Source organism: Tachypleus tridentatus, chromosome 10 (genome assembly GCF_004210375.1).
Source record: "Tachypleus tridentatus isolate NWPU-2018 chromosome 10, ASM421037v1, whole genome shotgun sequence".
NCBI lineage: Eukaryota > Metazoa > Arthropoda > Merostomata > Xiphosura > Limulidae > Tachypleus > Tachypleus tridentatus.
Window position 1 is genome coordinate 135,653,632 of NC_134834.1, and position 15,332 is coordinate 135,668,963.

The 15,332-nt window shown below is 34.5% G+C and overlaps 1 protein-coding gene across 1 annotated transcript in view; it reads right to left on the reverse strand.

Moving 5' to 3' along the window:
* Positions 1 to 866: 866 nt before the first annotated feature.
* LOC143230394 (uncharacterized) overlaps positions 867 to 15,332 on the reverse strand; it is a 41,923-nt gene continuing 27,457 nt past the window's right edge. The window contains exons 15-19 of the mRNA XM_076463895.1: positions 10,824 to 10,979; positions 10,572 to 10,661; positions 9,756 to 9,818; positions 5,771 to 5,926; positions 867 to 3,308 (exon numbers count right to left, since the gene is read on the reverse strand). Of these exons, the coding sequence (XP_076320010.1) occupies positions 10,875 to 10,979 (105 nt within the window). The 3' untranslated portion in view covers positions 867 to 3,308; positions 5,771 to 5,926; positions 9,756 to 9,818; positions 10,572 to 10,661; positions 10,824 to 10,874. The remainder of the gene's footprint in view (positions 3,309 to 5,770; positions 5,927 to 9,755; positions 9,819 to 10,571; positions 10,662 to 10,823; positions 10,980 to 15,332) is intronic.

Here is a 15,332-nt window from a genome sequence, read left to right on the forward strand (position 1 = left end):
ATTCAACAGATTAGCATGGTAGATCATGGTCTTTCCGTCCACTTTTACTTTATAATTCATTCTGTTCACAAACTTCTTGCACGTGAAAAGGTTCTTTCAACTGTAGGGTGGATTTCTTGTTGTCTGTGGGTAGAATCGGGACTTTTGTTCAACCTTGAACTGTTAATACATGACTTTCTTGTCATAGAAGTGCTTCTGACTGTTTTGAGTTGCATACAGATATTTTTGAGCGAGTTAACACAATTCCTCCATTCATTTTATAAGATATATAATCATGGCCAAGCGCGTAAGGCGTGCGACTCGTAATCCGAGGGTCGCGGGTTCGCGCCCGCGTCGCGCTAAACATGCTCGCCCTCCCAGCCGTGGGGGTGTATAATGTGACAGTCAATCCCACTATTCGTTGGTAAAAGAGTACCCCAAGAGTTGGCGGTGGGTGGTGATGACTAGCTGCCTTCCCTCTAGTCTTACACTGCTAAATTAGGGACGGCTAGCACAGATAGCCCTCGAGTAGCTTTGTGCGAAATTCTAAAACAAACAAACAAAATAAGATATATAATACGTGCTACTTTGTGTTCCTCACTTCTGAGTCCTCTTCTCCTGTACACAGTTTATTTCAGTATCTCTATTGGACTTTTTAGTGTTGTTCCATACAATGTAATGTGTTTATAGGTAATCTAGGGTACGTGTCTGAAATTTGAACGCATTATGCGTGCGCATGTTTCTCAGTTGTTTAGTGGTGAGTTTGTAGACAAGCAACTATAAAAATTTAAGTTTGATTCCCCGCTGTGAACAAAGCGCAGTTAGCCCAGTGTGCATCTTTACACTAAAACACAAAGTAAAAAACAAAAACAAACAAACCACGAAATCAATTTTATTAGTGTTTCATTTCTTGCTCAGAATAATTTTCTGTATTTTTGTGTCCTTAAATGCAATAACATGAGACAACCATGTGACGTAAAACTTGGCGTAAAACATAAAACACAATGACAATCAGTAACACAGCCTTGAGTTTACTAGTTGTGCTTAATTTTTTCCTTAGATACGATTTTTAGGTTGGTTACTTTATACATAACGCTTAAAGATATTCCTCCTCCTTCATTCCTTAACATACAGTAACACTTAAAATATCCTTCACTGAGAAGTTACACAATATTTGAAAGGCTCCTAATAGCTTTTTAATAGTCTTAGTTTAAGCTTCTTTCATTATTCATGTTGATTTTACATTTAATCATCTAACGATATACGAAATAATGACACTATGTAACACAACTTTGGTTCCTGGATAGTATGTGTTATTTCTTAATTGCTTATGTTGTAAAAGTACAGAAAATGGCCATTATTTCTTTCAAACTTTGCTTTTGTGACCTGGATAATGACATTTGGAAATTAACCTATTTACTGTGTAAAAACGGCCAAATTTGCACATTTTAATTTATATAAAGTCTGAATAAAACAACACATGAATCAAGATTTACATGTGTTTATAATAAAGTTACATAAAAAATGTTTAGAAGTGAGTAGTTTTTCGAGATTTGCGACTGTAATGTAAATCACTTTCACGTATCAGCCCCCAAATATAGTCTCCATCATGTTTTCGTTATACGCTCCTTGGTATCGGCGTTCAAGATGAGTAATTATCAAGATGAGCGTCAACGATATGGACTTTCAAGGACATCCTGCAGCCCATTTTGCCGTAGTTCTTCACCATAGCCTCAACCAGTTCCACATACGTTTCTGCCTTGTGATTGCCCAAGAAGCTCCAAATCACTGTGACAAAGCTGCCCCAAGGTATTTTTGCTTCCTACTGAATTTCTTGGGGAATTCTGTGCACTCCAGGATCTTCTTTATTTGTGGTCCAACGAAGACACCAGCTTGGACCTTTGCCTCAAATAGTTTAGGGAAAAAGTCTCGAAGGTACTTGAAGGCTGCAGACTCCTTATCAAGAGCTGTTACAAATTGTTTCATAAGACCCAATCTTATGTGCAATGGTAGAAACAACACCTTCTGGAGGTCCACTAGTGGCTAACACTTGATATTGTGCCTCCCCACAGAAAATTCGGTCCGTTGTGGCCAGTGCTTCGTGTTGTAGTGCGCTGCAGTGTCCCTGCTGTTCCAAAGGCAAAGATAACAGGAAAACTTGGTAAAGCCTCCTTGGAGACCCATCAAGAATGCCACCATTTTGAGGTCTCCGATAACCTCCCAGTCATATTCATCATACTTCAAGGCTTCAAGCAAGGTGTTGATGCTGTTGTATTCCTCTTTGAGGTGCACAGAATGAGCCAAAAGAAGAGACAGATACTTATTCCCGTTATGGAGCACCACAGTTTTGAGGGTTCTGAATGAACTATCAATGAAGAGGCGCCACTCGTTCGGGCTACAGGCAATTCCAATTGCCTCGCACAGACCGAATACATTGTGGCAGAAGCAGAGCCCATCTTGACGAGTGAAGAAGCTTGAAAAATGCAGGTGACGCTTCCTCTGACTTGCAACTTTCATGTAACAAATCCCACTATTTGAGCCTAGATGTCAAAAGTTTGGCATTCGACTTTGTTAGACCAAGATCTTTGATCAAATCATTGAAGTCTCTTTGGTTGGGGTGTTATGGATTTCTCTCACCAGCTGCTCCTCTGAAATTGTAATCCGAATCTTCAATGTCTACCTCCTCTTCTACAACATTCTAGAAATTCTTGAAAATTCTCTATCAGCTACTCAGCAATGAATCTACCTGGAATGTTCGGAAAAATGGGTACATTTGAAAATTTCATTACTCAGGTCAGAAAAGCAAAATATGAAGAGAAAAATAGGTCTTTTCCATTTACTTTAGGCATAAGCAATTGGGAAATATCACTTTCTGCCCAGGAACAAGAAAAAGTAAAACATTTGTTACACTGTGTGATGGACTAAACAACTTTTGTTCAGACTTTCATAAATCATCAACATAAAACTATAAACAATATTTGGTAACTCTACTTTATTTTTAGCAAACATTTGTTGTCAGTGAAGTAATACGTCAAGTTAGACGAAAAGCCAGATTCTGGTAATTGGTTTATTATACATCAATAGTCAGGGGACCGTTCCTCTTTAGACAATGGACATTTTCTTTTAAAACCTTCTTGGTACAGTACTCTAGACAGTGAAAGTAGTCTGTATCGATAAGAACTCCTGGTAGGCCACAGGCTATAGGGATTAGAAGAATTTATAAGAGAAAGTCGTAGTCCTTCTCTGTAAATTTCATTTGGTACTAGAGAATGTTTACAGTCGGTATGCAGAACGTCTGAACCTTCTTCTCCTACAGCTTCCATTTCAACCTACAGCATGTAAATAATTAATAAAACTACATGAACTCAGAGATCCTAAATGTATCAAGCCATAACATTTGACATAATATTTTAAGTTTCACTTAATAAGTAGAAACACGACTACAGGGTAAGCACAAAAAATAATCTAGGTCTGAAAGTATATCACTTTATTTTTCATGAGAAACAATTTAGATATTAACAAGCCTATGGCAAAGATTTCAACTAAAATTAAATACCGAAGAGCACCTTATACGTACCAAAGATAATGGTCAAGTCTCTAATGTTGGACCCGGCATGGCCAGGTGGTTAACGCGCTCGACTCGTAATCTGAGGGTCGCGTGTTCGAATGCCCGTCATACCAAACATGCTCACCATTTCAGCTGTTGGAACGTTATAATGTGACGGTCAATCATACTATTCGTTGGTAAAAGAGTACCCCAAGAGTTGGGGTTGAGTGGTGATGACTAGGTGCCTTCCCTCTAGTCTTACACTGCTAAATTAGGGACGACTAACGCAGACAGCCCTCATATAGCTTTGCGCAAAATTAAAAAAACAAACAAACTGTAATATTAAGGTATAACTAGTCTTAATTTCTAACTGCTGATACGAGACAAGTCAGTTAACTAGCAGCGCCCACCGTCAGAAAGATTTTGACTAACTTTTTTAAACTGGATAGTGGGACTAACTGCCACTTTTATAACAAGCTTATAGCTAAAAATGCAGAGCGTGTTCAGAAACATCACTTCTCAAATTCAGAACTCTTCTACCTGTGTCCAACTAGCTTTTTGACCATGATCCCCTTCAGGGTAGCACCCCTGAATGGCCGTATTGTGTAAAACTGTGAAAAAATAAGTCCTTTTTTAGACTTAATATACCAAACCTAGATAAATAATAGTTAAATAATTATGATCTTAAAGAATGAGTGAATATAATAAAACCTTCAAAAAGAAGTAAAATAAATGTTTCATTTACGTACAATATTTTGTACAATGTTCAGATGTCTAAGACTGCTTCAACACACAAAGATGTAAGAAAAGAAACAAAATAATAGTGGCACTGAAAAATAAAAAGTAGTGGTATTATTACATTCTTAAACAATGACTGGGTGTAGGAAAGATTGTATACAGTAGTCGCAAGCGTAACAATGACTGTTACATTAATGAACAAATACATGTATACCTGGTCCTGGAACAAAAACACCTAGTTTAATTTTATTTTCTTGGGATTGGATAATATCCTTCTAGATGACGTAACAACATTTTGTAAATATAAGGAAAAAATACTAAATAAAGGAAACAATATGTATTTTGGTGAAATATATAGGAATAAATAGGAAAATACAGGAGTTCTTAACGCCCTAATAAACTCATTCCTTCTTAATAAATTCGGCCTAAACATAATGCGATTTCCAAGATCGATACATATATTAAACATTACTTCAATTACCAAAATTGATACATTTCAACATAAACATAATATTAAGATAAATATATTTCGATCTTAATTTGCTTGACATTAAATATTAGAACATACCACTTGTATTTTTTGACGCTGAATTTTATATATAGGTTTTTGTTTGGTTTATTTGAAATGATCTATCTGTGCTCTGCTTACCACGAGTATTGAAACCTGGACTCTAGCGTTGTAAGTCTGCAGATATACTGCTGTGCCACTGGAGAGCTTCATACATAGAATTCTTCAAGAATTAGAAGTATGTATAATAATAACGTATCTCAGAACGACTGGTTTGGGTATTAACACTTTCATTGATAAGCAGAGAACAACGTTTCGACGTTCCTAGGTCATCTTCAGGTTAATAAAGAGAGAACGGTCGCCGTTGACGGACATGTATTAGGGACGAGAGTATAAACAGGTACAGGACTGTAGGGGGCGTTGCAGGTGGGTGTTAGGTTATTAATTAGTATAGGTATAAAGATGTTCCTTTACATTGGTTTAATCTTGGTTTTAATTGCTGTATAAGTAGGGTTTCTTTGAATTTTCGTTTCTTTATATTTGTTTCCCTACTTAATATCTGGGTGTTTTCTGTGGTTATGCTCTGGTTGTGTGGACTTAAGTACAAAGCTATGCAATGGGTTATCTGTGCTTTGCCCATCACGGGTGTTGATCGAAACCCAGTTTCTTGTGGTGTGAGTCTGCAGACATACCGTTGTGCTACTGGGGAGCCAGAGCTCATCAGACCAGTTAACACACAACAAACAACTGTGATTGAAATACGTTTTTATGTAAATCATTTGTTACAATAACAAATGTTATGATGTAAATATGTTTTTTTTTTCACACCATAACAAAAAGCTTAGTTTATAATTTTGATACATGTCAATCTGAACAAAGCTTTCCTTCTGAATTAATTTTATACCTATTACAAATGTTTTTTTTAACAAAGATCGATATACTTCACCCACAAACTAAGAAATCATTTCTCTGTTGATAAATTCCCCACCAAAACTTACCACTACTTTCCGAGGGCGTTTCCGGAATAAACTTCTACAAACACTTCTGTTTTTCCTGAACTTTTCCTCTTTAGTTTTACCATCGCCTTTGTCCACTCCGTCATTCACTAAATTCCGTATATAAGTACTCATGCGTTTGAGCATCTTGTTCAGTAGCTGGAATTGGACAGGTATAAATATATGAATTAGTGATTATTTGTGGATCATTACTATAAAAAGATCTGGCAGTTTCGGATGAAAAACATTTAAATGCAGGCAGTTTTCTTTACCTTTGGATTTCAGAATTTAATTAACTGGTCCTGTATAGCCAGGTAGTAAAGGCACTCGACTCGTAATATGAGGGCCGCAGGCTCGAATCCTCGCTCTTTCAGCCGTAGGAGCGTTATAATATTACGGTCAATCCCACTATTCGTTGGTAAAAGAGTAGTCCTAGAGCTGGCGGTGAGTAGTGATGACTAGCTTCCTTCCCTCTAGTCTTACGCTCCTAAATTATGGACAACTAGCACAGATAGCACTCATGTAATTTTGCACGAAATTCAAAACAAAGAAGATGAGAATCGAACTAACTAAAAGGAAGGTAAAAAGATGTTGATACGTTAGTTTATATACTGCAATCTTACACAAAACATAGAGGGTTAAAATACGTCAGTTTCCTTTTAAATGGGGGGTGTTTGCTTGTTTTATAGAAAAGCCACGGGAATCGAACCGCGAATGATAGTGTTGTAAAACCGTAAAACCTACCACTGTCTATCCAGGCAACTATAGTTGCTGTTTTCAATTATTATACGCTATAAAGAGTTCGAATTCACTTGTTTGATTAATTAAGTTAATTATTCATATCAAGCAATATTTGCGCGAAAATCTTGCAATTACACCATATTTCTGTATTGCTAAGAAAATGTAAACGTAATGTTGACATACAAAATTACTCATCCACATTTTATTGTATCACGTGTCCTCCACACTTTGGCAGCACTTAATTTTTATTTCTTCCTTATAAGTTAAGTGTTATTACTTATATCAACATAGATGAGCACAGAAAGAATTAAAATGCTTGAAGTTTCAAAGATACCACTACACAAACATATATACGTTAAACTGTTACCAGTTTGTTGTTAACCGCAGAATTTACTCACTTTTCTATACACTTAATGTATTTTCACTCCAAATGGCTTAGCGGTAAGTATGCAGGCTTACAACTCTAAAATACGGGTTTTAATACCCGTGGTGAGCAAAGGACAGATATTTCATAGTGTAGCTTTGAGCTTATCAACGACTAAATGACCTGTATACTTAAATATATCTGTAGTATAAAGTACTATAGTTTGGTAGACTTATTAAATAATCTCCAACAATAAAACATGTTTCCTAAATAATTATGTTAATGAAACGGAACGATTCTACAGCCACAAGATGATCTAATTAAACTAAAGAAGCCAATATTCGTTGGTGAATGCAACATGTCTTCGCCATGCATCCTACTTAACATAGCCAAATTTGACACCAGAAAAAATACATGAAAATGAAAAATTGTCTATATCACTGCTTGAAACCTGTAAGAAGATATACTTGCACCAAATCCTTTGTAAGTTGGTTTATATACATCCAAACAGGTAATGTTGTTCTTAAATTCGCGCAAAACTACATGAGCCGTCCCTAAATTAGCAATGTAAAACTAGAGGGAAGGCAGTTAGTCATCACCATTCACCGCAAACTCTTGGGCTAATATTTTACCAACGAATAGCAGCGCCCTAACGATGTAGCCATTCTGGGCCAATAGGTAATGAAAACCTCAAATTGCTTTCCTTGCTAAAAATTGAGCAAAAAATCTCTGTTTGAGACCTGCAAAGTGTATTTTTGTACTAAATCTCACGTTAATTGGTTGAAACATGGCTGAGTAATTGACCAGACCTTTTGACAAGCTCCTCTCTAAAAATTGACCAAAAATAGGCATATCTCACATTTTGTAAAACTATGGGACCTATAAAAAAGTAAACTTGTACCAAACCACAGGTTAATGTTTGTAATTTTCTGTAATGTTTACAATGGTAATTCGCGAAAGTAATGCTCACTGAGATAATACATACACACGAAAATAAACGTTTGCTTTAAAGCGTAATTGATGGTTTCACGCCGTCTTATATTTATTCTCATCAAAGGTATTAGCCAGAGAAAGAAGTAAAATAAAATCAACCCACACGCCTAGTCCCGAAATGAGAGGAATATCGACCTGCAGCGAAATAAAAATATGGCACTAAGATTCGAGAAGTTAGATGTAGGGGCAATCAAAAGCAACCCAAATCAACAATACCATAACTACCATTAACTCATTCATGTTTAACACGATAAAATACCTTCTGAACTTGTCTACTAGCTCTCAAGAGAATGGAAACGGTAATTTTTTCAGTTACTTAAATATTAGACATTTTAGTCACTGTGTCCTCCCCTTATAACAGTATAAAACCATTTTTGTTCCTTATGGTCCATTCAACATTAAAAAAATGTTAACACTAAATTTCTTGGGATTAACTATCTGTTTAGACACTACATTGATAGAAAGGGTCGTGGAACTTGCGAGAGATTTTTGGCAATCTAGAAAACAAGGGATGTTATATCTTATAAATGTATTTTTCAATGTTCTAAAAAGGATCACTGTTAATAATTAATAGAACTTGAAAGAGGGAACATCTTCCTTCAAAATTATATATTATTGGTCAGCAATTTCTACGAGTATATAGCAAAACCACGACTTCAACCAACGAACATATAATGTTATTTTTTTATAGTTAGCGAAAATTAATGTTAAATATGAAAAGGAAAATCATGATTACATTTTTTGTTCAAGTTTTATTTTTAAAAATATTAAATATCTACCTGTCTGCACAAAAATATACAACTATATTTAGGTCAGTTTCAAATCCTTATTTGTGGTGCTGTGGCCACAGTCATTAATAATTTAACTGGCTCCAAATAATTATCAACATGTATTAGATATGCTTGGAAAATTGCCTTACTATCTGGTTCCTACAAAGAGTCTATATTCAGCTTATATGTGTATAACATAGTATAACATGCTAACTTTCATATCGTTTTTAACAATACAGTTATGAAATGGAAAGTGCTTATAGCAAAGCGTATATATGTACTTTACCTACTTCACATGTTTCACAAATATTTAACATCTTCTTTTACTTCAGGTTACTGTGTAAATGATCACCTCTCTTTGGCCAGCAATTCATGACAAAATCATTACCTTATCCTAATGAAATAGTCATTCAAGCGATGCAAAAAAAGGGAATTTAAGCAGTAGAGGGCTCTGGAGAAAACAAACATGCAAACACAGAACTGTGAACCATGCACGCGAGGATTCCAATTCACAGAACTTCCACCCCTCTCATATAGGAGAAACTAGCAAAGCTTAAAGACATTTGCTGAAAAAACTTGAAGAATCTGTAAGTGCCTCCCATTGAATGGCCGATGTCTGTTCCCTGATTCCTGACATACTGTTAGAGCACCATGGGTACCATCGTGACTGTTATCAGCACTTTAGATCAAACTTTAGTTCATTTTATAAAGCATCTATTATACAATCTAGTGTCTTTCGACCAACAAGATGCCCATCAACTGAGAATTAAAAAATGTTTCATTGGACTGCTGAAACAGGAGCGAGAAACCACACTATATATACAATGGATAGATTATGGAAAGTCTGTTGAAAGGATTAGTATGTTTCAACCATGACAGCTTTATGACACAGCCTTTTGTAAAGGAAACTATTCTGCAGAGATATACTATCAAGATAAAAACAGCCGATAGAGAGAGAATGACAGAATATGCAAAATAACAATGTGGCGTTTCTCTAAAATTGTTGTAATATAACATACTAAACTTGTGTAGCTATAACTGTGGTTTAGGTTCAAAAGAAGTTCTAGCCTGCATAAAACAAAAAGTATCTTAATACAAACAACCAAACAACTAAATGTACCTGGTTTGGAGATTCTCCGAATCGCGACATAATGTTTTGATACACATGGTCTTCTTCCACATCCTAAAGAAAAGAGAAGGAGAAAAAATAACTGACTTAATTGTTGCAAAATAATCGACGACAAAAATTACAATAACTGTCACTCATTCAAAGTTGTAGTTACAATGGTTGATAGTTATCTCAGTTGCAATATTTAATGGTTGTTAAAATTGGTTTATGATGATTGGTAAAATAGCTGAAAGCTGTTGAAATTGGTAAGTAAAATTTTGCAAGCGGTTTGAAGTTCTAGGTATAATGGTTAATACTAGTGATAAGTGCCAATTACAATGGTTTACATTGCACAAGAGGATAACAAATGAATGGTTATTGCCAAACATTAATTTAAGAGCTAGGTTCAACTCTGTTAAACGGCTGGTATGGTTATTAACATTTTTATTGATAAGGAGAGAACAACGTTTCGACCTTCCTAGATCATCTTCAGGTTAAAAGTGTTAATACCCATATTAACTGTTCTGAGATACACTAAATACAATGATTCACAGTAGTCTAGAGAACTGGTAACTTGGTTGAAACCTTTTATAAACTATTAGGGAACATTAAAAATTTCATTTTGAGCTTACTTAAATGTACTTAGAATGATCGTACCAGTTATAAAAATATTCTTCTTTTTTGTAAAGGTTATATCTTCTAGTAAAAATGTTAGGTAACATGTTTGACAATAGGTGAAAGACAACATAAAATATGTAATACTAGCATAAAATGTCTGGTATAAATATTACTATTATAAAATGCCCATATTTACTAATTTCTTCTCACCTCGACAAGTTCCTTGAGGGTTTCCAACCTGATTTGTTCAGCTTCTTCTGTATCTTGAAAAAGTTCATTTTTATCAAGTCCTGTTTTTTCCTGTGAACATTAGCACGACAATTAGTGATGTAAAACGTTTAAATTGCTGTAGGGGAAAAAATGTCTTAATAAACCTATGATTTAAACCTGTTAAGCCTAACAACTGTATTAAATCACAATGATAGTAAAATACTTTTAGCGAAACATATAGATCAAATTTACCAGATAGTTTGCATAGGTCTCGTTTGGTGGATGTTAAAAATATAATTTGTGTCAGATCTTTACATCAATAACCATGGCGGTAAACACAACCCATTCTTTTAAGACCTCATTAGCATCCAACTTAATGAAGGACCGCCTGTTGTACTCTCTAGCTATCTGAAAGATAAAAAAGTTAATACTTATGATAATTTCAGGAATTTTTTAATACTCTTTATTAAAATAGTTCTAACTTACGATATTTGTTAAATATAATATAAAACTAATGCCATTTAAATCCACGGTATATCTGTAACCACTAAAACTAGCATACATATTTTTAATACATTGCCCTTGTCTCCCGGTGAGTCAGCGGTACGTCTTTTGATTTACAACGCAAAAATAAGGAATTCGATTCCCCTCAGTGGACACATGAAATGGCCCGATGTGGCTTAGAGATAAGGAAAACACACGCAATACACTACTCTTTTACTGAGTTTAGAACAAAGAAATAAATTTATATTCCTGTATTTGTATAAAGAGTTTGTTTGTTTGCTTGGAATTTCGCACAAAGCTACTCGAGGGCTATCTGTGCTAGCCGTCCCTAATTTAGCAGTGTAAGACTAGAGGGAAGGCAGCTAGTCATCACCACCCATCGCCAACTCTTGGGCAACTCTTTTACCAACGAATAGTGGGATTGACCGTCACATTATAACGCCCCCACGGCTGAAAGGGCGAGCATGTTTTGGCGCGACTCGGGCGCGAACCCGCGACCCTCAGATTACAAAGCGCACGCCTTAGGCCATGCCAGGCCCCAGTATAAAGAGACATTAATAAGTTATATTTAAATCAGTGTAACATGAAAGTGTAGCACTATTTTGCAATGACTTCGTAAATGTTGTTTAACTAAGTAAATGTTGTAACTAAGATTTTCTTTCTTATTCGGGGTGGATGAGAGAGTTGTTTCATGGCCTATTTGCTAACGTATACTGACAACGAATCCAGGATTAATTATTTGTATTATTTTGTTGTAAAAAAAATACTCCATACTTTGGAAGTGTGGGTGTGTGATAGAAATAATGGTAAAATCCATCTATTTGTTTTGACAAGGGTAGCCTAAAAGTTAGCGTATGGTACTTTTGACTAGCTTTATTTGGTCTATCAGTTTAAAATCTGGAACGGTTATGTGTATCGTTGTGCAAAATATTTACGGAAAAAAATTATTAAATGGAATGCCTTGGTAAAATCGTACAGCACATTAAAAACTTTCGTTTAGTTCTAAGTTCGAGGTAGTAAAACAATAATAGGATCATGTGTATAATATTAGGTTTTTTCAAGATATTTTTAAGAAATCATTTTTAGATTTAGCCCCACAATAAAGCTTGTTGAACAGTCTTAAAAATAACTTATGGTATCGCACAAAAACAAATGTTTTGTTTTTAGTTATTAGGCGCAAAACTACTCAGTGGGCTTCCTACGAGTATCGAACATTAATTTTAGTGTATGCGTGTTTTGTAATGAAATGTAATGATTTAGTTGATAAAAAATTCTTTGTATTAAATTTTCTAGTAACCATTTGAAGTAAATTTTCCAAGACAGTTCGTACCATTTAAAAGTTGAAACAAAGTAAACGACATATTTATAATAACTAGCATAAATCCAAATCCACAAAATATTAGCAGTCAGATCAGGATCATTATTGCAAGATTATTTCTTTAAATACATCTTTTTTGGAATAATACAAAACATTCTAATAGCGGACACCGAAATCTGTGAGTCCACTTCTCTAATATTTCTATTCTTATATTCGAGATATAAATCATCACTGTAACTTGTGTATCTTTTTTGCTCTAGTTTAGTTAGGGCTAAATTTTACCGTATTTAATACAATCAATGAATAAAATATAATGTCATTGTACAGCCTAGCGTTAGATCTTACTAAAATTTTGATTAGTTTGCAGTATGTTGTTGTAGAAAATATCTACTAAAGTATTTTTACATCCGCTTTTTGTTTACATATATTGAAATGAAGAGCGCGCGTAAGCGCATTTAGATAGCAAGTGCGCGCTTATTTTCAGAACAGACAAATTCTTAATATTATTATAGCAGATGTTCTTCCCGTAACATTAGGCCTATATGTAACATAGCATAATATACTGACCTCTATAACCTTTTTAACAATGCAGTTCTGAAATGGAAAATGCTTGTAGCAAAGCGTTTTTGTATACTTTATCTACTTCACATGTTTCACAAATACTGAGATTACATATAAAACGCCTTGTCAGCAATGGATATGACAAATATATTGTTATTGGAATATTATTTATAGCCACTTTTCTTGTATTGGGCAACGCAGATAGCAAAATTTCGCTTTGTTCTAAAATAACTAACCAACAAACAAGTATATGTAATCATTTGCAAAGTCCTAATTGATAAGATCCTCCTACCTGTCGGAAGACTCAGCAGATAGCCCGATACGGTTTTGCCAAAAGAAAACACACACACACCCTTCTACCTGTACACTCAACTTTATAATTTAATATTTTTAAGTGGAAAATCAGTTTAAAAATAATAATAATTTAAGTGGATATATGTCAACCTCATTCTCAGGAGAAGTCAAACTAAAACTTACTTGATAAAATTCTTATTTTTTTGTGAGTAAAGTTCATAAGAGTGTTCCTTTACAGTACCGTAATTTGGGGTTACTTGAATTTTTAATTTTCTTTTTTCGAAATAACCAAACAGGTAGAGTGTGAATGAAAATAACATGAGTTCAGTGTTTTAGTACATGGAAGCAGATTTGCGAGAATGGCAAGTAATCCATCATACCCTCGTTAATACCAAAAAGGTTTATTACTTATTTATAAATTGATTACTTTTTCAAGTTACCACAACTATAAAGAATTGAGAAAGCGGTGATTTTAATGCAAGATGGAGGAATTTTAACAAACCACACTTAGCTCAAAACATTCTTTTAAAAAGGTAACACCTACTGTAAAATTAATAACTTCAAAAATCTGAGAATAAAGTTAATATTAAGCTACTGACATAATTATATATAGATGTAGCAAAAATTATGTGGATTACTTAAGAAGTTATTAAAGTAGAAATATTAAAAAATTAAAAGTGTTTATGTTTCCATTAATTTATTTACTCACAGTAGTATTTTTATCCGTGATGACAAGAAAACCCACTTGTAGAGCAAAATATATATGTAAAAACGGCTTGTATGGGTTGAGAATTTTTTTTTTATGTAGAGGAGAGAACAACGTTTCGGCCTTCTTCGGTCATCGTCTTTGTGAACCTGATGATGACCGAAAAAGGTCAAAACGTTGTTTGCTCCTCTTCATAAAAAAAAAATTCTCAACTTCTACCAGCCGTTTTTACATATATAGTATTTTTATCCGAGTGATGCTATTTTACGACAAATTGGAGAGCTCAGCCTTATAGCAAAGCTAGTTATATGTAGATGTAAATATACGTTTTAAGCTTTACGATCTGACAAAGAGCGCTCTCTCGAAATATACGCTCCCTTTTGTATGGATATTGATGTTTATCTACACCGGAGTATCAGGTTTCGTAGAAATGTACATAAAACTTGGAGATTTCGTTTTGAGTTTCACCGTCCCTAAGTCAGCAGTGTAAGACTAGAGGGAAGGCAACTAGTCCTCACCACCCACTCTTGGACTTCTCTTTTACCAATGAATGGTGGGATAAACCGTCACATTATAACACCTTTACGCCTGAAATAGCGAGCATACTTAGTACGATCGGGATTTGAACCAGTGACCCTCGGATTACAAGTCAAGTGCCTTTAACCACTTTATCAAAACTTTACTTTCAATATATTATATGATATTAATATATTATATAACGGATTTACTGTTATACGTTTATTTTAATATCTGTGTTTGTTTCAGTTTGATGCATGTGACGTATATTGTTGTATTTGTATTGTGCAAGTCCCACCTGTTCTCTAAATTTGTAGAAGATTCTCGTAAGAATTAGTAATATTTGTTTTACGAAGACGCTAGCGTGTTTTCGAACATTATTGAATATTCGAGAATCTCGCTTGATTGGTATGTAAAAGCAATCCTTCACAAGATGCCAAGAGATAGAAACAAATATTATTGGTCAGCTACAGTTAATATACTATAAGCCTCGAAAGCTATAATTGTGATAAACGCTTACTAATCTGAAAACTATATAATTTGACCAGAAACGTTTATAGATTTCAAACATTACAAACCATTCAACTTCAGCGAATTAACTTCTGAAATTAGTATTTCTACGAGGACATTAAATGTTTTCTTTGGTAAAAGTCAGTTTGTAAGCGGTGTAAGACCAGCCAAGGATAATGCTATCGCATTACTGCCAAGTAAAGTGTATATATTTGTGCATCAACATAAAAGTTATTTGTGCTTTCTGGACCTGGACCATTGATAACTTATCAAGTTTCAGACAAGACAGAAAATTGAATGTTGTTTATGAGCTTATAACATTTTTGTATATAAGTCATTATTTGTAGTAATC